Source organism: Botryllus schlosseri, chromosome 11, assembly GCF_051294905.1.
Source record: "Botryllus schlosseri isolate E-star chromosome 11, Bs_hap1, whole genome shotgun sequence".
NCBI lineage: Eukaryota > Metazoa > Chordata > Ascidiacea > Stolidobranchia > Styelidae > Botryllus > Botryllus schlosseri.
Window position 1 is genome coordinate 27,054,432 of NC_137246.1, and position 21,633 is coordinate 27,076,064.

A 21,633-nucleotide genomic window follows, 5' to 3' on the forward strand; every position below is an offset into this window, starting at 1 on the left:
TCCTAGGAAAATAGCAAACTTGTGATGTTTGATATTGATATTACATCTACAAATATAATTTTCTCCGCCTTTTCAGACCAAGGATGGGAACTACACTTTCAGCGTGGTCGGATTCAATAACGTTTCAGAGTCTGAGCCGGGAACTTGCACTGTGCAAGTTCGAGATAACATCATCGACGTGGAACTGTTCTACCCGGTAGCAGTCGGCACCGGTCCGGACGGACATCCGGTCATCGAGTTTAAGGACAATCCAAACAAGACCATCGTTTTGAAAGTGAACGGAGGCGGCAGTGATGTTGAGACCGTTTGGGAAGGTAATTCCCGTTAGACCTCAGTTGGATGGCTAGAAACTATAATCTTTTACATAGTAGATTAAAATTAGAATTATAGTTACACAGTTTTTTTTCCAAATTACATTAAAATGATAATTACGGAATTCACAAAGACTTGGAAATTGACTTAAAATCCGAATTAGGATGAAATACAAAAAAAATCAAGTTCGGTTCATATCAAATCAGAGTTCATTACCGTTAGCAAATGTCTGAACAATAGGGTGCTCAAAAATGACTTTTTTCTCAAATTGTACTGGCTACTTGATAAAATTGTTAGGTTACCTAATTGAAGCCTACACACCAAATTTGGTTCAATTCCAACCAGTAGCCGCATCGCTACAGCAGAAGAAAGTTTTTTATTTATGATATAAAAATAAATAAATAAAATCTTAAAATTTTCTGTTCACCCCATGAAATTGTTCAGTTGTCTACAGAAACGATGTTCGCCAAATTTGGTTCAATTCCAAGTAGCGGAAGCGGAGTTATAGATGTCGAAAAATTTAGATTTGAATAAAATTGTATTTACGGTGGGCACATCTATAATACATAATTAAAGAATTGGTCACCGTAAATACTATTTTATTCAAATCCAAATTTTTTTACGGCAATAACTCCGCATTCACTGGTTGGAATTGAGCCAAATTTTGTGAGCATTATCTCTATAGACAACCTAACAATTCCATCGGGTGAACAGAAAATTTTGAAAAAAAATTTCTTCATTTTTTTATAATAAATAAAAAATTGGAATTGAACCAAATTTGGTGTGCAGACTTCAATTAGGTAACCTAACAATTTTATCGAGTAGCCAGTAGAATTTAAACAAAAAAGTCATTTTTGAACACCCCTACTGTACAACAACTTGGCTAATTCCACAATCAGTTAAAAATAATATTCCAGGGATGTCACTCTAATCAGCCTAATTCGACAAATAAAATGATCTAGTTATCCAAGACTGCGTTTAGCATGACGTTAAATGCTAAATAAAGGTTGCGTACCCACTTTGTGTTGTGTATCATCTTCTGACCTGTTTTAACACACTTTGTTACAAAATCAAAACCAAAACAGGTCGGTCACGAAGTACTTCTACTTTTCCAGAGTACTTGAGTAAGATTAGCATACTTGCACTAGTTACTCGAGTGGTTATGATTTTTGATTAATTCTACTTTTATTAACAGTTTCCAGTTTATTTCTGGATAAACTAGGCATAGAATACTTACTTTATTCATTTCGTGCATTAGCTAATTTAACTTGTGCTTGAGTGCAAATTTATGACGTTACTTCTACTTCTACTTGAGTACCAACGGTGTCTACTTTACACAACCTCTTGTCAAAACACATTACGGAACCTTTTTGGGGGTAGCCAACTCTAATAGTAAATTTGAGATATCGTGGGCAAAAATGAATTAAAATTCCATCATGCACGGTGCTTGGTGAAGAACAAGAAATGTAGATCATTTTAGTCACATTCTTTAATCTAATATTGGGTACATTTATGGATAAATTGAATTCAATTTATCTCAAATCTTAGTACTTTACTAGTTAATGAATTCGTTCTTATATTCATTATTTATATTATATTATATTCATTAAATATGCATTATTTCAAAGGTGCTGGATCTACAGACGTCCGTACAACTTTGCAAAGCTCCTGCCCCTCGGGAGTAGAATCAATTCAATGTTATGCAAGAAACGATCTTCGATTGACGAGCATTGACGCAAATTTGACAACGGGAACAAAGCTTATCAAGGTGACAGATTCTCATCTATGACATCCTGGTAACGATTAATGGCCACTCTGATATTTTAAGCAAACAATTCTAATGTTGCATTGTTTTAGATGTCGAGGCTTGCAAACATAGCCAGATGTGACCGCTCGTTAACGAGATATTTATGTTTTATAAGACATGATGAAATACTGGAATATTGATGTCAATAAGCACTTGAATCTCGGATATGTTTACCAGATCGATATACACCGTATGTTAATTCTAGCAACATTCTTCTGTATTGGGTGAATTGGTAATTTACAATTGAATAATATATTCATGTTGAAACAAACCCCAATATTTACGGATGACCTGACACTCGTCAGGGGGTCAGGGGTAATTGTCAGCAACTAGTAGAGATTTTAAAAGAACTTTGAATATCAACACAACAGTGTTATCACCAAATATGACATAATATTCAGGTTTATATGAATATATCATTAAATTGAATATTGAATTTCTGTACCTTCGAGAGTCTTTTCAAATTGGTAGTTTTATTAAATTTTTGTGATTGACAGGCGACGGTCACAAACGGATACAGCAGCAGTGTGTTCTATGTACGTACATCGACGGATGATGCAATCACTGGATTGAAAATTCTCCCGGAAGGAATAGATCGTGTGCTAGCAACCATACCGCAGGTATTTCAAGATTTACGCACTGCAATCAAAGGAAATGCATGGGTTTTAATGAAAATTCAAAATATAGAATTCAGAGAACATAGCAGATGAAATGTTATCAGAGTTTTCAAGCTATGGATGTGATACAATAGGTTTGAATATACAAAGAATTAGGTAAGGATTTTAAAAACATATCACAGTAGGTAGTGACCCTTACAAGTACTATAACAGCAATTTTGCCAGGATGACGAAAACTCCAGGCACTAGCTACTAATCTTATTTAAACTTTGTGAAGTTGATTTAATAAATTTCTTTTTGTGATTTATATTCATCAAGACATCATATTACCTTAAGTACAAAAACACTTCCCATGTATTTAATAAATGATTTCAGCCAATAGCAATAACAATGGCTTTGTTTAAGGTAGCTATATGAGGAGCATCAGATATATAAGACAAAGTTTTCAACCTGATTGTAGGTTCACCATATCTGTAAACATTACATTTTATTAATCACATTTTCAGGCATTCTCGGCAGATGTTGATACCGGCACGAGCGTTTCCTACACATGGGTCATAGATGGATTGTTTCAGTTCAAATATACAGGACAGAATTATAACGTTATCTTCAGAACTGCGGCAGACTATACCATCACGGTATGAAAGACAAATACGCCATGTATTTACAGACCTTGTTGAAGTTTGGTTCTTTCAGGTGACTGCTGAAAACAGCGTCAGTACCGTCAACGATACTCTGACGCTGAGCGTTGAGAATATGAACTTGTTGGCTTCGCTGGAATTCATCAATAATCCGGCCGTGGCTGAAACGGACACTAATATCGAACTGCAGGCTACGGTAATACTTGTATTTTAGATGTGGCTGACAAACTTATTCTGAGTTGATCAGTAATGATATTGGGGAGATGTGGGATCGATGGACCATAAAATGAAAAATGCTCTCTGGCGCCTAAATCGTCAATCTAGATTCTAGAACAACAGATATTCTGCCACTCAACACTTTGGTACCAGCTTGACATGCCGTAAAATGATTCAGGACTCACCGCCGTCTCAGAATCTTTCTGAAAGTTTAAAATTAGTTGCTCACCCGGTGGGTCTAAAGACATAAGCTGGTAAATGATAAGACCTACACCCAAATAGTTAAATGTTCCAAAGATTGTTTCTGTCTATTATTATCTGAACTATAGTAAGCCATAATAGAATGTTTGGTCAAGAAATGGAATAAAGAATAACTCAAATGTTGACTTGAAACGTAATTTTTATTCAAATTCGAACTGACAGCATATGTTGGTACATAGATATGCCTCATATAGACCTAAGACTCAATTCGTTTTCACATAGGTATTCAACGCATAATGTATTTGATATTCCCCCTTTTTTTAGTTCCTGGTTGACATCAACATCGATTACCAAGCGGATTGGAACATCAACAATCAGCAAATCACAGGCAGTGTCATAGCTCAACCCCACACCGGCGACCCCGACCCGGACCCAGACACAAAACGAGTTTATCAGATTGTCGCGCAAAACTCTACTTTCGACACAGTCGGGGAGAAAAGTGTGGAGGTTAGTCAACCTAGTTTGTGCCAACAAAAGTAGTTTCAGTATAATCTAAAAATAGTACATTGAGCTTAGCATATCTATTTTACTCGATTACTCGAATTTCCTTGCCATATTTGGCGGTACTATTGTTGATATACAATGTCCTTTTCAATTCTCTACTAGTTGTTGATGATTGCCCCTGACGAGTGTCAGCCGAAAATATCTATTTCTATATGAATATGAATATAATATTCGATTAAATACTGACGTTCTGTACCTCAAAGAGTCTCTTCAGTTGATTTGTGAGGTCTTTATTTTAAACATACATGTGTTTACCATTTTGTGTTTGAATAAATATTATTAACCCCGTTATTTTTTATTTAGTGAAGTAAGAAATTGAAAATATAGCATTTGAAGTTTTTTTTTTAAATTTTTTGCAGGTTACCATTCGAAACGATTACGACTCCATCAGCGAAACAATAACGGTCGACATCAGGTCCGCGTTTGTAGGGATCAGTGTCGAAATGACATCCAGCGTACCAGCTGTCGGGGACGCATTACAGGTACGTCTTTATTAGGGTTGTTCAAGAATACCTTTCTTTTTCAAATTTTACCGAGTAGTTTAAAAAATGGCTCAATTCTAACCTGTAGAAGCGTAGCTATAAGAATAGAAAATTTTAGATTTACTGTAAAAATTAAAAGGAAAATTTCAAATTTACTAGCTACCCCATAAAATTGTTTGTTTGTTTAAAAAAACGATGCATGGCAAATTTGGCTCAATTCCAACCCGTAGCATCGCCGTTATTGGATAAAAAATAGTATGAGTCGGAATTTTTAAATTATTTTTGAAGCCACCTAACGATTTTATCGAGTAGTCAGTTAAATTTGAAAAAGCTATTTTTGAACTGTCCTAGTCTTTAATTATCTCTGATTCAACTTGATATCTAACAGGCAAATGTTATATTTTACAGTTCCAAGTTACTGGTAACCCTTCGACTTACGGGGCATCGTTTTTGTACGTCTGGGGCGATGGTACAAACGACCCGGCTAGTGACCAGGCCTCTGTCACTCATACCTTTGCGTCTGCCGGGACATACACCGTCAACGTGACTGCCGATAATGAAATCAATGTTGTCTCCAATTCCACCACTATCACGGTATATGAGAGAATTACTGGTGAGTATTGTAAGCATTTTACAGTCGAATAATATATAGGGCTGGGCACAATGATTCGAGTACTCGAATCTGAATCGAGTAATTATTTCAATGATTCGAGTCGAGTAGGAAAATATGATTTTTTCGAGTACTGAAATTATATGCTCCCAGCAAATGAAAGTTCAATTATCAATTAGAATTATGGCTACGATACTATTTTCCACTATGGAAGCCTTGAAATCTTGATTAACCGTATCCCACCATACGAAACATATAGTACAAAGCTACCAATGTTACTGGAAATAACACATTTCCGAAGTCATGATCCTCCCGCAACATTGTCAAAAGGTGCAATGAAATCGGTAGGGTCGAAAAAATACCAAAGTATCTTTAATATGACGGATAACAGGCATTATATTCTTTGTGGTGGCATAGAAGGTACATATTTGACTTTGGCATAGTATATTCTGTTATGACGTCATATTGAGTGATACTCGAATACTCGACTCGACTCGAAGCATAATACGTGATTCAGAATCGAATCATTCAGGAACTCGATTTTGCCCAGCCCTAATAATATACTGTTATTGAAATGGACACAAATATTTTCGGCTGACACTCATCAGGGGTAATCGTCGGCAAGTATTAGAGAATTGGAAAGAACATCGTATATTTGTATATCAGAAATCGTATAACCAAATATGCCGTCGTCAGTTTTGAGGTGTCAAAATCGTCTCACTGCAGGCCTGTTTAATCCCAATGGTTACGTTGCTAGATAATATGCATTTCACTATCCTGTCACAGACCTTATGTTTGAATTCTCAGCAACATCATTTGTTGGTCATATTTTTAATTACGTAGAGTAGAAACTCTCGCAGTTAAAGAACTCCAATATAAAGTTAAATTATATGCTCATATTTAAATAAACCTGTCGATTTTCTAGAAAAAATTTAGTGGGATTTTTTGTTCTTCTTATTAAATTTGATGTTTCATTTCTAAAATTAATGCACGAGCGTCAAAATTCTTGCATTTTTTAGTTTAATTTTCGGGTCAGCGTAATGTTTATAGGACCAACAGTTGAGAACATCTGCTTTAAAGCAAGGCATGTCAGTGGGTTGGGTTAAAAAGAGTGGCTGAATAACTAAGTTATCAGAAATGTATTTGATTTTAAAGAATGATTAATCAACCCTTGTATAATTCAATATTGAAGAAATATTGTCTTGTTCAGGATTAACACTGACATCAGATGGACCGACTGAATTGGGCCTCCCCACATCGATCGGCGCCAGTATCGCCACCAGCGTTCAAGATGCTGTGTTCACCTTTGATTTTGACGACGGAAGCATACCTACCGTAGTGAACAGCACAAACTTGAACCAGGCGGTGACTTACGCAAGTGTTGGTCGATATAACGTCTCAGTGACTGCGTCCAACATGATTAGCTCCCAGCAAGAATTCCTTGAGGTAAATTCAGTTAACTTTGAACACATTTTATACAAGTCATGCAATTCTACACTTCTAGGTCCATGTGTTTGAAATCCAAATTGAGAGCGTCAACACCACAATCGATTGTTATGAAACAAATACCAACGCGACAATGCAAGCATTCATGAATACTGATACGTAAGTCAATGTTCTTAACGCTATTTTTGGGTGAAAATTGCCTTTTTCTTAAAATTGAATTCAGCAGGCTAACATGTTTAATGTTGTATCTGTGTTGTATATATTGCGACTAATACGTAATTATTCAGTTCAGTTCAATTCTTTTTATGATTAATTTCATCAAATCACAAAAGCATAAGATTGAGATGAAAGGTACAAGATGGTTACGCATCGAAACGACTTGGAGTAGTCTTTAAAATGGACACCCAACTTGGTCTAAAACAGGGGCTCCCAAACTTTTTTACATCAAAAATCAATGGCCTTCTATTTTTTCATTCCTCGGAAAGAAGTAAGAAACAACGTTTTATTGATAAAAAAAAACGGTCTAGAGTAGATTTAGAGATGGTATTATAAAAAAAAATGTCATTTTTCAATTTTTTCCTTTGCTTTCTAAATAGGGCTGGCCCTCTAGTATTCATGATATCAATAATAATAATATAATTGCAGATCTTCTTGGGGGTACAGAACTTCAATATACAATTGAATAGCACATTAGTATTGAAATAAAACCCGAATATTTTCGGCTGACGCTCGTCAGGGGCGATCGTCAGCAACTAGTTGAGAATCGGAAAGAACATTGCCTATCAGCAATCGTACCACTAAATATGATGTCTTTTTCATTTCTCTACTAGTTGCTGACGATTACCCCTGACGAGTGTCAACCGAAAATATTCCGGTTCATTTCAATATGAATATACTATTAAATTGAATAATATAATTTTATAATATCAATAAAGAATAATATTGCAAACTATGCTTTATTGCTAAGGTGTATGCTGCATATATGAATTATTATCCTCAATAAATACAGCGTTGTAGTCATATAAAGCAACTAATTCATCTCGGGAAATGCGTTTATATGTTTGTGGACATTAATGTTCAGATCATTGCTCTACGACTTTGTGTGGACATTCGAAGACGGAAGCTCGGATACGGTAGAATCCGACAATGTCCTGAACCACGTCTTCACGACCGCTGGACAACATAACGTCATGTTGGAGGTCGTTAGCAGGAACACATCTGCCTCTGATAGAATGGTAATGTTATACATAGTCACTGAATAAAAATATATATTGTTATCTATGTATATTGTCCTATTTATATGTAACGAGCCATAGTTTGCACAAGATACTCTTATGGAAAGCCTTAAGGCCACTTGTCGTCTCCTAGTTTACATTGTCAATTTGTTAGGTATCTTTTTTCCTTGCTTCTTGGTGTGACAACTAAAAACATGTCTATCTGTATCTTGGATCAATTAATCAATACAGATCAACATTTGACACTAACATTATTTATTATGTGATTTGTCTTATTTGCAGAATTTGACGGTTTGTGTGCAAGACGCAATTACGTCAGCGACGATCACAGATTCTCCTGCTACAATTCTGGGATTGGAAACCGTCTTTACTGTTGAGTCTTTGGATGGCACAGACCCTCAATACTCTATTGACTTTGGCGATGGTAGCCCATCTGCTAGTGTCACATTGCCAGGTTTGATGAAAACTTTTATGGAAATCTCTTGTCTATCTCGGCTCATTAGTGGAATTTTAACGAGTTGAAAATTTTTCAGTTTGGGGTTAATTCATTGTATAAAATATGTTTCCAGTAATCTCACCCGGTCATAGAAAGTTAAAAAGCACTTGACTATTTTCATGGCCCCAGCACCGTGAAAGCTTGCAAGCTACTGGTTTTGTAAATTATTTCCAAATATGTCAATCCACCATAGTTTAGTATGTGCTACTTTGCAGCTATATGATCTTCGCTGCTGAAATATTTTTGTCACCATGAACATTCCAGTTTTAATAAGAATTCATAAATGCATTGACTACCAATCGTTATTTCAAATTTACTTGTGCGCTCAAGACTCAAGCTTTAATAGGTGACTCACGGTACAAAACTCTGTATAAAACTTACCACTGATACTCTGTCTAATTGGTTTTAATTTGAATCTCAGTTAGCCTATATGCTTCTACAGGGGCACACGAAATGTCTTTGAGTTACTAAATTATACTGCAATGAATGTAGTCTTGAAAGCAACACTGAAGCTGTGATATAATTCACCAGGATTTCAACTGCATCCACACTGTTACGAGTTATTTCTTATCGAATTAGCACAGCCTACATAACTGTGCAATGTGTGCATGTGCAATGTACATATTTGTAATATATTTCATCTTCATGCAGAAGCGAATCACACGTACAGCGCAGTGGGAAATTATACGGTGGTATTTACTGCGAAAAATCTTGTCAGCGAAGTCAACGACACTGCATATCTCATCGTGCAAGAAGAAGTGCTAGGTACTGCTGGCGATGAACTGTATAATACTTACAAAATTATCATGAATTGACTATTCAGGTGTGAACATCACAACTTCGTCTGAATATGAGCCTCTCATCGCAAAAGATGTGAATTTCACGTACACTGTGACAACTACATCAGGAACTGAGCTCAGTTATGTGTGGGACTTTGGTGACGGCACTGCGGCTGAAAATGGAAATAATGTACGCCTTTCTACCATATAACCGAAATGGAGCCTTCACATCACACGAGATATCTAAAATTAGAGGGTGTTTAGTATGCTTGATGGAGTATTCCATTGAATTTTATGCAGAGGGGGTCAAAGTAGTCTGTTGGTACTCAAGTTGGAGTAGGAGTAACTTTGTAAATATTTAATCAATTACAAGTTGAAGTAGGAATTTGCAAGACATGTCAAAACTGTTATTAGTGAAAGTAGGAAATGACAGTATGAAAGTACCCAAGTAAGTATTTTCCGATAGTAGATCTGGCTTGGAGTTTGAATACTTTTAGTAGTTAATTGAAGGTGGCTACTTTTAAAATTCCTAGGTGCATCAACTGGCTAATGCAAAATGGCTAATATCACTAGAAATAAGTGCAATTTTAAAAATATTTTCAGTTGGCGCAATATGAAATCTGTTTTTCGGAGTTGCTATGACAGTTTCATTAAAGTGAACCAAACACATCCCAGAACTGTATTAGTGTTAGTATTAATTTGCCTAAATAATTGTTAATGGAAACTGGAAGTAGTCAACATAAACACTTTAATAAGTAGAAGTGCTATCAATACTATTTTACTGACCACTGCTGTTTTACTTTTCATGTATGGATATATTTCCGGATTTGCATTATATCTATTGCACTGGAACTGAGTGCTGAGCCTCAATAGCCGTAAATAGCACGAAACTGCTTAGAGTACATGTTTATTTTTTGATTTGTTCCAGGTCACGCATGCCTTTACGGCAGGAGGTGCTTATACCGTTACAGTGACCGTATCGAATCTCGTCAGTAGTCGGTCATTTTCCTTGAATGTGACCGTTGAAGAAGCCGTGTCCGGGACAACCATATCTCATCCTATCGTGGTCAAAGCTAATACATCAGTAACCTTGACAGCAGCCATCGACACCGGTGGACCTGATGAAAATTATTATTGGATGGTATGTGGATGGCAAATTTTTGTATGGATATAGAGGCGGGGTTACCAACCTTTTTGTACAAAATGACCCCCTATTTTACAGATTGAGCCAGATCAAAACGCTTATACACTTGGAACATCGTCGCTAACGTACGTCTTCACCCAAGTATACAATTACACCGTCTCACTCAAAGTGGAGAACAGGGTAAGAAAAATGCTCTCTGAGGCTGATTTTCGTTGTTGGTTTAAACTGAGGTTGAGTAAAACATTTTGAGACTGCTTTTAGTACTTATAGATTAATGATAAATTACAATGTTATATTGTTACATGGAATAGTATATTTTTATTTACTTATTTATTTATTTAACCCGATTATTTTCGGCTGACACTCATCAGGGGTAATCATCAGCAACATTGTATATCAATGGTCATATTAACAAGCATGACGTCACAGGCGTGAAAATTTGAGCAGTTCGCTTAAACTCAATGTAATACTTTTAGATTATACATGAACTCCTTTTGTTGGCAGAAACGAAGTTGGCTGATATTAATAAAAGTAATGTCATATTTTGTGATACGATTGTTAATATGCAATGTTCTTTCCAATTGTCTACAAGTTACTGACGATTACCCCTGACGAGTGTCAGCCGAAGATATTTGGGTTCATTTCAATATGATTATAATATTCAATTAATATTCAAGAGTCTCTTTTACATTCCAGGTGAGTGCAGACTACGACCAAGTCTACATATTGGCCGCCGATCCCATCAATGGCGTCAACATATCGACCGCGGAGTTGGTTGATGACAAATACGTCCCGAGGAATGAGAGTACGAGATTCGAAGCTAATCTCGTCACCGGAGAAAATGTGACTCTCACAACTGCCGGAAGTGAAAGCGTCATCTTCAGCGATTGGACGGTGTCTATCGGAGGAGCCGTTGAAATGACATACAATGGTAATGAATGATAATGCCTAACTTTGCAAACTTGTGTATGATCATGATTATAGGAATATTACATAGTATTTTCATATAAGATTGTTGACCTGAGTCAATTGAAATCGCGAACATCACAGTTAATTGAAAATGTATGTTATAATACGAAAAGCTCTATCGTGCCGTTTTTGATGCGATATCATAAAAATTGTCTCCAAGATTTTCATGCTAACCAGGTTGTTTTGTCATTGTACACTTTTATCCAGGGTTGTAACCAAGTCACAAGGCTCCGAGTCACAAGTCAATCTCACTTTTATAGTTTTGACTCGAGTCAAGTCAAGTCATTTTCAATTCACCACCGAGTCAAGTCCAAATCAGCGAGCAGAGGGTCGAGGCCGAGTCATGGTATTATGACTCGAGTCCGAGTCCAAGTCATTGTTTTGACCGCTCGGTTTCCAGTTAAAGTATTGTTAAACCCGCTTTTTATAACTCTGTTTGGTGATAGCAAATGGTTCATATTTATAATATACTAATTTTCCTCAATTTTAGCAGTTTCTGGTCGCATTTTCAAGTACTAGTACCAATAGACGAAATCCCAATAGTGTGGTTACTTTACTATTCTCCGAAATTACAATGAAATGTTGGTCTTGGCCGTATGAGTCACGTCGAGTCATCAGAAAATCGTGACTGGAGTCAGACTCGGGTCGAGTCATTAAAACCCCGCTTATATCAAAATCCACCAATCCAGGTTGCGCCAACGGAACAAGTTTGGATATATTCTAAAAAATTGTAGATTGCGCCAAAGCCATCTGTTCCCCTAAATTATTCGAATTTTTTATGCAAATGAGGTATATTTGGTGATATTGTTGTTGACAATGTTCTTTGAAATCTCTACTAATTGCTGACAATTACCCCTGGCAAGTGTCAGCCGAAAATATTCGGGCATATTTCAATATCAATATATAATAGAGAGAGAGATGATATTCTTTTTCGCCTACACTATCGAGATGCTTTGACGACGGAGTTGCGATACGGCCCCATGAGGTCATCTAGTCTGCGCCCCCGTTTTTTTTCTCCTCCATGCTATCTGTGATTGCTGAGCGCCTAGCAGGATAGCTGCGGATACCAATTTTCGAGTCTTTGGTATGACCCGGCCGGGGATCAAACCCACGACCTACCGCTCGAGAAGCCGGACGCATAACCATTACACTATATTATTCAATTGTATATTGAAGCCAGTGTGGTGCATAAATGCATTGGATCCCAACACAGAATAATTTTGACCAAAATTCTCAGTCTTAATTTCGTTACTGATCAAACTGTAGCGCAATTTCGACAGAAAATGAATTTGAGTAACGTTTCTTGAATATGGGCCGTCGTGTATATGTTTTCAAGTCTTTTGATTTATTGCTCTTTTTTCGCCTCGGATACAATATGCTTGAAAACAACCAAAAAAATAATCAGGCGACCTAAATTTGACCCACGACCCATGCATTGAGGACCCCTGTATTATCGTCAAATTATATGGAAGAAATAATCAGTGGTTCATGTGTTCTGCAACACACGTTCCTTGTTCACATGTTACATGCGCTTATCGTGTTCCAATGACAGAATATCCAATTATTTCACCAGATTCTGCGTCGATCTATCACTCCTTCCAACAAGTGGGCACATACCTTGTCAGCGTCAATATCACAAACGGAGTTAGCGTGAAAGGGAACGAGATCGAAGTAATTTGTCTCGATCGTGTTGGAACTATCAGTTTCGAAGTCATCGACGGATATCAAGGCGCTGCAGCCAATGGAAAAGAAGTCATCATCTCGGTATGTACATTTGACATTGTAGCTTTTTGGCAGAGCACTTAAAATGGCAAACTGCTTCTATTGCTATGTTCCACAATATATTCATATTGAAATAAATCAATATTTTTATGGCTGACGCTCGTCACTGGTAATAAAAAGAAGTTTGAGTATAATCTAAAAAATAGTACAATGAACTTGAGCCAAGTTTGCCTCGAATATTCAAATCTTTAGTCATATTTGGCGATACGATGGTTGATATGCAATGTTTTTTTCAATTCTCAACTAATTGCTGACGATTACCCCTGACAAACGACAGCCGAAACTATTCGCGTTCAATGTCATATGAATACATACTTCACTTGTGTATTGAATTTCTGTACCTGTGAGCGTGTCTTCAAATATTCCATAACATGCATATTGTTTTTATCATTTCTTATTTAATAAATATATCTGAATAGACGTAACTGGAAGTGGTCCAAGTATTCATTGTTGTTGCTTAGTTAGACGTAGAAACTGAATATCTTAAAGTATTCCAAGTAAATATAGTAGTTTCAAAAAGTAGATCTGGTCGAGACGTCACATACTTTTAGTAATTTATTGAAAGTGGGTTACTTTAGAAATGCAAGGTGTCTTTTTTCGTGAATAACCCATAATGGCTAATGATACTACAAATAGATAAAATTTTCAAAGATTATATTCAGTTACCGTGATACAGGGGCTATTTCGTCCAAGTTCACTCGTAAATGCGATGGAAACATATCTCAAAGCTACTTTCTACTTTACAAAATCCAATGGGGAAAAAGTAGTTTTGCATGAAAACATTCCAAGTAGAGGGGAGTCACAACCACTTGAGTAAAGGAAAGACTACCTTATTACTCCAGAAAAGTTGAAATACTTGGGTACTGACCACCTCCTGACACAGCAAACAGCATTGTGAAACCAGCATTCTAAACTTTGCTGTGTCGGTATTTGTGCTGTAGTTACACAGTAATTTGTTTTTTGGCTTGTAAATAATAATATAATATGGTAATTATAATTGATACAGTCTGTAAGTTTTATGAACGGTCCAGGCTCATGGATTTTCATAACTGTAATATTATTGCCTTCAGGCTTCATCCGACGTTGGTACCGATTTGCACTATTATTGGAATCCCGCGGACAGCTCAGCCTCTTATGGGACGGTGGACAACAGTAACCTGACCTACACTTACAACTCAGTTGACGTATTTTATCCTTACGTTATCGTCGGCAATGTTCTCGGAAACACAACGGAATCGTACACAGTAGCAGTGCAAGATGAAGTTTCAGGTATTTTGGGAAACTTTGAGAGCTGATTTTTTTAAGCAGTATTCTGAACGTAGTGAAATTGGTTATATGGGGTCAGGCATACTTTTCTCTAAAAAAATTTCCGATTTTCAAAATTAACTTGGAATTAAAATTATAGCTACACAGTTTTCTTCCAAATTAGATTACAATTAGAATTATAGCTACACAGTTTTTCCAAAATAGATTAGAATTAGAATTACTGAATTCGTAAAAACTTGGAAATTGATGTGAATATTGAATTGGAAAGAAATACAACAATATTCCAGTTCAGTCCGTGTCATATCAGAGTTCAACCTCATAAGGAAGACAATGGGAAATGTCTGTACTCCGTGCTTGGCCCGTTTCGCACCATACAGTTCTGCTGTAGCATTTTCACGAAAATTAGGTTAGAATTAAAATTATAGCATAGAACATTTCACAAATTAGGTTAGAATTACATTACCGGTATTTCGCTCTAATTTGTCTAATCAAGCGACTAGAATTATCTACTTGTCCAAGTCTCAATCAGGATAAACTGGTTTAGCCACCAATGATGAATTTTGCATTATTTCAACAATTGGAATTTTGGAACATTTCGAATAATGAAATACGGCAGATTTTCACTTTTACGATATCTCAAATCTAGACTGAATGCACAAATGCAATAAATTCTTATATTTCAGGCTTGGAAATTAACCAGCTAAACGCCGTGGTGCAATTTTACATTCCGCACGGCAGAGCCACTGATTACGATGCCATTACTACAGCCGGCACCAATGTCACCTTCTCTTGGCACTATATCGACGCGACAGGAACACTTGCAGACATCGACAACACAACGCAGACACAGATATCCTACCAGTTTCCAAATGTAAGCATCAAATGCCAAACAACACTTCACTATTTCTGCCATCTGATGCTTTGCTAGGTTGGGACATATACATTGATGGTGAATGCGTCGAATTTGGTCAGCTGGATGCAAGAGAATCAAACTGTCTACGTGATAACACCGATCGCAAACCTCGATATCGCTGCAGATTCTTTTATTGTGGGAGTTAATGATACGATACAGGTATGTCGGAAATGATACGTTATCCAGTACGAAATATAATTTTTTATGTCAATTTTTTAGCTCAATGGGACAATTGGTAGCGGCGACGATGTCATTTTCAGTTTTACAGTGGATGGACAATCACTCACTCCCATTGTAGTGGGAAATGCTTTGTCATACCTCAATCGCGTGTTTGAAACAGCTGGAACTTATCAGGTATAGATAAATTATTGACATAGGATGCGTGTTTCATGTCCCGTTCTACAAATTATCAACATAGATTGCTACATGCAATTGAAATGAACCCGAATATTTTCGGCTGACACTCGTCAGGGGTAATTGTCTGTAAATAGTAGAGAATTTTAAGAGAACATTATATACCAACAATCATATCACCAAATATGACGTCACTGGCATGAAAATTTGCGTAATCAAGGCGAACAGTTGGCTTAATGTACTATTTTATTTTATTTTTTATCATCTCTCAGGTGACTGTTTTCGCTAGTAACAACGTGAGTTCCGATAACATCACAAAGACGGTCTCAGTCCGAGAAAGAATCCAAAGTGTTGAAATCGGAGGATGTTGCAGCGATCTGGAAGTATATTTTACAATTAATGACGCAATAGCGTGGGTATCATTGTGAAATTCTCATTGTTTCCAGTACTTGGCTACCAACGAATATTATAATTTCACCGCGAATGTGACGGGCGGCACCAACGTGACTTTGAACTGGACGATTACTTATGAGAACGGGCAGGTGATTGAAGATTCAGGAACGGATATATCGCAGTATCTCACTACTCCCGGTGAAGCTCAAGTCACCCTGACTGCCAGCAATGTCATCAGCGATTACACGGACACGATTACGATCTTGGTGAGTAGCCATTGGAAAAGATTTGGTGATTGGTAATCAATAGGGCGATTTTTTTTACCTAAAAAGGGAAGACTTTGACCTAAAAATCAAAATTTTGACATTTTTTACCTTAAAAAACTTAATTTTGGCCAAATTTTGACCTCATGTATGGAAATTAGGTGTTTTCCCGCATAATGTTAAAATTGTACTGCTTATCTTCATTTCTGGGGGGAACTGTCTGTCCTTACGAAGTAGTTTGGCCTGAGAAAACTTTTGACTTGTAAACTGACAAATCTTTACATGTAAAAACTTTATTTTAACGAAATCTGGACTTGTGATGAATTCCAGTAGTTATATCACGCATTATGGTAGAAATGATTAAAATTTGTTGTAGTACGTAAAAAGATACTTTCCTACATTCTCGGGTAGAAAGTTTCTGTCTTACTAAGTAGCTTGCCAAGAATGGAGAAAGAACGTTCAACAGCAGCAGTTGTTGGCAGGCAACATTGCTGGTGGCACAGTGTGTTGCTTCATTCTGACAATGGTGTCTACATCACCATTTTTCGTCATACGATTCTTGATATAAGAACCAATGCCCACGCAGTCTTGCTTCGATTAGGATATTTCGGTATGCTGAGGATAACACCGTGTCAACATAGTTGTTTGACTGTATATGACTCACAATGAACAGATAATGGGCCGTCTACAACGATAGGCCTATAAAGTAGGCTACAAGCTGTAAAGTGTCAAATGATAAGAATAAGTTCACCGACAGTGCAAACATTACGATACAAACGAAATGCAGATTGCAAAAAAATTTGACTTAGTAAACAATTTTGGCAATTTTTTCGCCTAACGCTACAATTTTGATAAAATTGTTGACTTATTTTGACCTATCGCCCTAGTAATCATGTTTGTTCGCGGTTATTTCAAGTTTTGTTATTACACTTTTTAACAAATGCGATACAAATGGAGCAAAAAAGTCATCCGTGTATTTGTACTTAATAGAGTTCCGTGAACTCGTAATTCTCCCCGAGTTGCGTATGTCATCTTTGTTGTCATATTTTCGATCCCATCTGGTCACAAGTTTTAAAATACATTAAATACATACGGTACAGATAAGATGAACGGTTGAATGAGATCCAGGGATGCATTCCATCTGAAACACAATATTATACACAATATATTATAATGTTTGTGTTGAATGCATGAGAGTGAAAAGTCGAAATACTACGACTATTTACTGTGTTTATGGCTAAGATGTATCTCATAGGAAAGTATGTCCCATACACAGTAATTTAGTGAATTATGGAATCCATCCTATAATCAGTTTTCCCACACATCGGTATATTCTTTTGAAAGATAATGTGATGTCTTTTTGATTTTCAGTTGCAAGACAAATGCATCGTCACGATCAGTGTGGCAAACCCCGGGCGATCGTTGTACACAAACGAAAATGTGCAATTGAATATCAACGTTGTGGTACGTACATTGACAATTTCTGGGTTTCTTGCGATTTTTTTTGTTAGAACTACTCCGTTCATTTGATTATTAGATAGAGATATTTTTCAAGCTAGCTATATGATCACCGCGATCCTAGCAATAAGGTATTTGCATTGTTCGTTTTTTACCATAAGCATCGTGAAATTACGTCCAAAGCATCCGGCAAATGAAATTTTTCGCTCCAAACGCATGAATCCATTTCTTTGATCCCGCAATTCCAGCAAGGTACGAATGTGACGCATTCCATCTTATGGGGAGATTTGCCCAGCACACCCGAAATCACTCAAGCAAGCTCAGCCACTCATGTTTATACATTGGAAGGCGATTACACAATTACTGTCAACTCAAGCAATGAAGTCAGCAATGTAAGTATACCCTATTCATTTATCGGTTATGGAATATACTGGGTTCATGATTTTCCGTGGGTATGCATGGTAACTAGATCTTTAGTGTTTATAGCTTACAAGTATCTGTTTCCGGATGGAGCAATTCTAGTTTATTTCATGTCCAGGTATAGAAATAGCTGTGATGTTGTTCAAATCAATGCTCTGAAGTTCGGGAAATGCACCTTATGCTAGATTCCATACTACTTGAATATTGGCTCAACATATTACCGTTATCCGTTGAAGGTGTTAGTTATCAGCAGAGGTTACTGAGGATGTTGAGTTTGAAGTAATGTGGTAAATTTCTAGCCAAATAGAAGTAGAAGTAGGGATTTCTGACAAAATAAAAAAGTAGATGATTCTGGCCCAGGGTTGTAACCAAGTCACAAGTCAATATCACTTTTATAGTTTTAACTCGAGTCAAGTCGAGTCATTTTCAATTCACCACCGAGTCAAGTCCGAGTCAGCGAGCAGAGGGTCGAGTCTGAGTCATGGTATTATGACTCGAGTCCGAGTCCAAGTCATTCTGTTGACTGCGCAGTTTCCAGTTAAAGTCTTGTTAAATCCACTTTTTATAACGCCGTTTGGTGATATCGAATGGTTCACATTTATAATATACTAATTTTCCTCACTTTTAGTGGTTCCTGGTCACATTTTCAAGTACCAGTACCAATAGACGAAACCCCAATAGTGTGGTTACTTTACTATTATTCGAAATTACAATGAAATGTCGGACTTGGCCGTCAAAGTGTCGAGTCATATGACTTGAGTCGAGTCATTTCCGTATTTTGAGAAAATGACTCGAGTCAAGTCGAGTCATCAGAAAATCGTGACTCGAGTCGGATTCAAGTCTAGTCATGACTCGAGTCATTATAAACCTGTTCTGGCCTAGTTTTGCTTGGAAATCCCAAAACTGTCAAGTAGAAGTAATCTAAAACCCAACCACACGAGAAAGTAGTGCAAGTACTCATAATCTATTTGGAGTAGAAGTAGGAGTGCTTCATTACTGAACGCCTGTGGTTATTGGTTTTATCGGTGTTGGCCCAAAAATCTGATATGGCTTGGGCTCTAGTGTTAACAGTTCAGTGTTACCCTGAAAAATCTCATATTGCAAGCACAATAATATACACAATACTAATGTTTTGGTGCAATTTTTGACAGGTCGATAGACAAACTACCGTTACCATCAAGAAATTGGAATGCGTCGCGCCAACGATTTCCTTCGTTCAAAACAATCTGGCCTCGAACTTTTTGAGATCGCGTACAATCTACGTCGAATCCACCCTAGTCTCAAACTGTTCCGAGTATGAAGTATCGTATCAATGGCTGGTCTACAAGCAAAGCGACTGTACCACTTTGGACAGTGCTAATATACAAGTGAGTTACTAGAAAGTCTTCAGTTTTACCAAATTTGATTAGAATCAGAAATACTTAATTCGCAATTAGAATTAAAATGAAATACAACTAGACAGTGGTAATATACAAGTAAGTTACCAGAAAGTCGTCAGTTTTACCAAATTTGATTATAATTAAAATTAGAGCATAGAAACATTTCACAAATTAGATTAGAATTAGATTACCTGCATTTCTATTTAATTTGTCTAATTTGACTACTATCAATTATACAACTATAATGGTGCTATACTTTGATAACTGTCTTGTCTTGCAACTAGGATATCTCGTTCAACACAAACAAGCCAATGCTTGTCCTGCCTGCGTTGACATTGGAAGTGAGCCAGTATTGCTTTGAGGTAGAAGTCTCGTACACGGACACAAGTTTGTCGGATCGATCTTCGCTGCCTGTTGCGGTAAGTTTGCTATATTTTGAATTTATTGGCAATCGTTCAAAGGTATGCTACGACGATAACATGGAGAACGAATTTTAACAACTCTAAATTAGTTGGTTCTGTAGCTATGCAAGGGACGAGACTTTTCTGTATATGGGTAAGGCTTTGAGCAGATTTGGGTTCAAGATCGAATTTTTCTCAAGTTTCAGATTCACCAAATTTCTTATCAGTGCAAATAGGTTATTTGAATTTGTATTTAGTTGAAATCTGATTATTTTGTGCAATTCTGAATGTGACCAAATCCTGATATTCTTTATCACACGGCAAATGTTCAGTAGGGCTGTTCAAAAATAACGTTTTTTTCACAATCTACTGGCTACTTGATAAAATTGGTAGGTTAGTTGTTAGGAGTATTTGGTATTTATGGTGGCTAATTTTATAATATTAAATTAAAGAATTAAAGAATACCTTCGTTTTTACGGGTTGGAATTGAGTCAAATTTATTTTTCAGCGTTCTTTTTTAGGCAACCAACAATCTTTTCAAGTAGCCAATAAAATTTGCAAAAAAAAAGTTATTTGTGAACAGCTCTATTGTTAAGTCATTTAGCTTTGCCGTAGGCACATTATTAAAAGGGATTAGAGCTTATGGGTGACCTGGTCCTTGAAGACTTAGTCATATCGGGTCCATTACCATCTAACGTCAGTGTGGCAATCATTTTTCATTGTTACTTGTATGATTATTAACAGTGAGTTCTGTACTTCATAGTTGTTTCGCCTCCAAATGAACGTTGTAGATTTATTTTCTGAAATTAGTTACAATGTAAAATGTATTGTTTTATTCTCCGCGCAGGTGATGTCAACTCCTCTCACGGTGGTAATTATCGGAGGCACGACAAGATTTATCTCCTACAACATTTCTCTCAATTTGGACGCGACTCTCTCGTTCGACCCCGACGTTCCAGACGAAAATTCAAACGGAATCTCCTATCAGTGGTCTTGCAATGCCACGGATGCTCTGGCAGACACGTCATACGGATATTTGCCAAATTCAAACACGAATCGGGTGAGGGAAGCACAAACAGATTGGAAACATCCATTTGGGTCAGGACCCGACTCGAGCCGCAATTTTCCGTTGACCTGAGTCATGACTCGAGTCAAGTCCGACTTGAGTCACGATTTTCTGATGACTCGACTTGACTCGAGTCATTTCTCAAAATACGGAAATGACTGGACTCGACTCGAGTCAAACTGTATATTGACCGACATTTCATTGTAATTTCAAAGAATAGTAAAGTAACCACACTGTTGGGATTACGTCTATTGGTACTGGTACTTGAAAATGCGACCAGAAACTGATAAAAGTGAGGAAAATTAGTATGTTATAAATGTGAAACATTCGATATCACCTACTAGAGTTATAAAAAGTGGGTTTAACGAGGTTTGGAGTGAGAAAAATGAGTGTATTATGAACACAAAGGCTTTTGATAT

General features: G+C 36.8%; 1 protein-coding gene across 2 annotated transcripts in view; it reads left to right on the plus strand.

Moving 5' to 3' along the window:
• Positions 1-21,633, plus strand: part of LOC145450815 (polycystin-1-like) — a 72,587-nt gene that overhangs the window by 18,807 nt on the left and 32,147 nt on the right. For both annotated transcript variants that reach the window (XM_080329320.1, XM_080329321.1), the window contains 29 exons: positions 77-314; positions 1,941-2,080; positions 2,617-2,739; positions 3,243-3,374; positions 3,433-3,573; positions 4,119-4,301; positions 4,718-4,840; positions 5,249-5,453; positions 6,661-6,896; positions 6,955-7,055; positions 7,978-8,131; positions 8,414-8,585; positions 9,279-9,392; positions 9,451-9,596; positions 10,335-10,547; positions 10,629-10,730; positions 11,247-11,481; positions 13,093-13,283; positions 14,372-14,570; positions 15,251-15,438; positions 15,496-15,639; positions 15,700-15,834; positions 16,107-16,217; positions 16,281-16,493; positions 17,862-17,954; positions 18,197-18,340; positions 19,520-19,735; positions 20,032-20,166; positions 20,996-21,208. In XM_080329320.1, the coding sequence (XP_080185446.1) occupies positions 77-314; positions 1,941-2,080; positions 2,617-2,739; positions 3,243-3,374; positions 3,433-3,573; positions 4,119-4,301; positions 4,718-4,840; positions 5,249-5,453; positions 6,661-6,896; positions 6,955-7,055; positions 7,978-8,131; positions 8,414-8,585; positions 9,279-9,392; positions 9,451-9,596; positions 10,335-10,547; positions 10,629-10,730; positions 11,247-11,481; positions 13,093-13,283; positions 14,372-14,570; positions 15,251-15,438; positions 15,496-15,639; positions 15,700-15,834; positions 16,107-16,217; positions 16,281-16,493; positions 17,862-17,954; positions 18,197-18,340; positions 19,520-19,735; positions 20,032-20,166; positions 20,996-21,208 (4,740 nt within the window). The remainder of the gene's footprint in view (positions 1-76; positions 315-1,940; positions 2,081-2,616; positions 2,740-3,242; positions 3,375-3,432; positions 3,574-4,118; positions 4,302-4,717; positions 4,841-5,248; positions 5,454-6,660; positions 6,897-6,954; positions 7,056-7,977; positions 8,132-8,413; positions 8,586-9,278; positions 9,393-9,450; positions 9,597-10,334; positions 10,548-10,628; positions 10,731-11,246; positions 11,482-13,092; positions 13,284-14,371; positions 14,571-15,250; positions 15,439-15,495; positions 15,640-15,699; positions 15,835-16,106; positions 16,218-16,280; positions 16,494-17,861; positions 17,955-18,196; positions 18,341-19,519; positions 19,736-20,031; positions 20,167-20,995; positions 21,209-21,633) is intronic.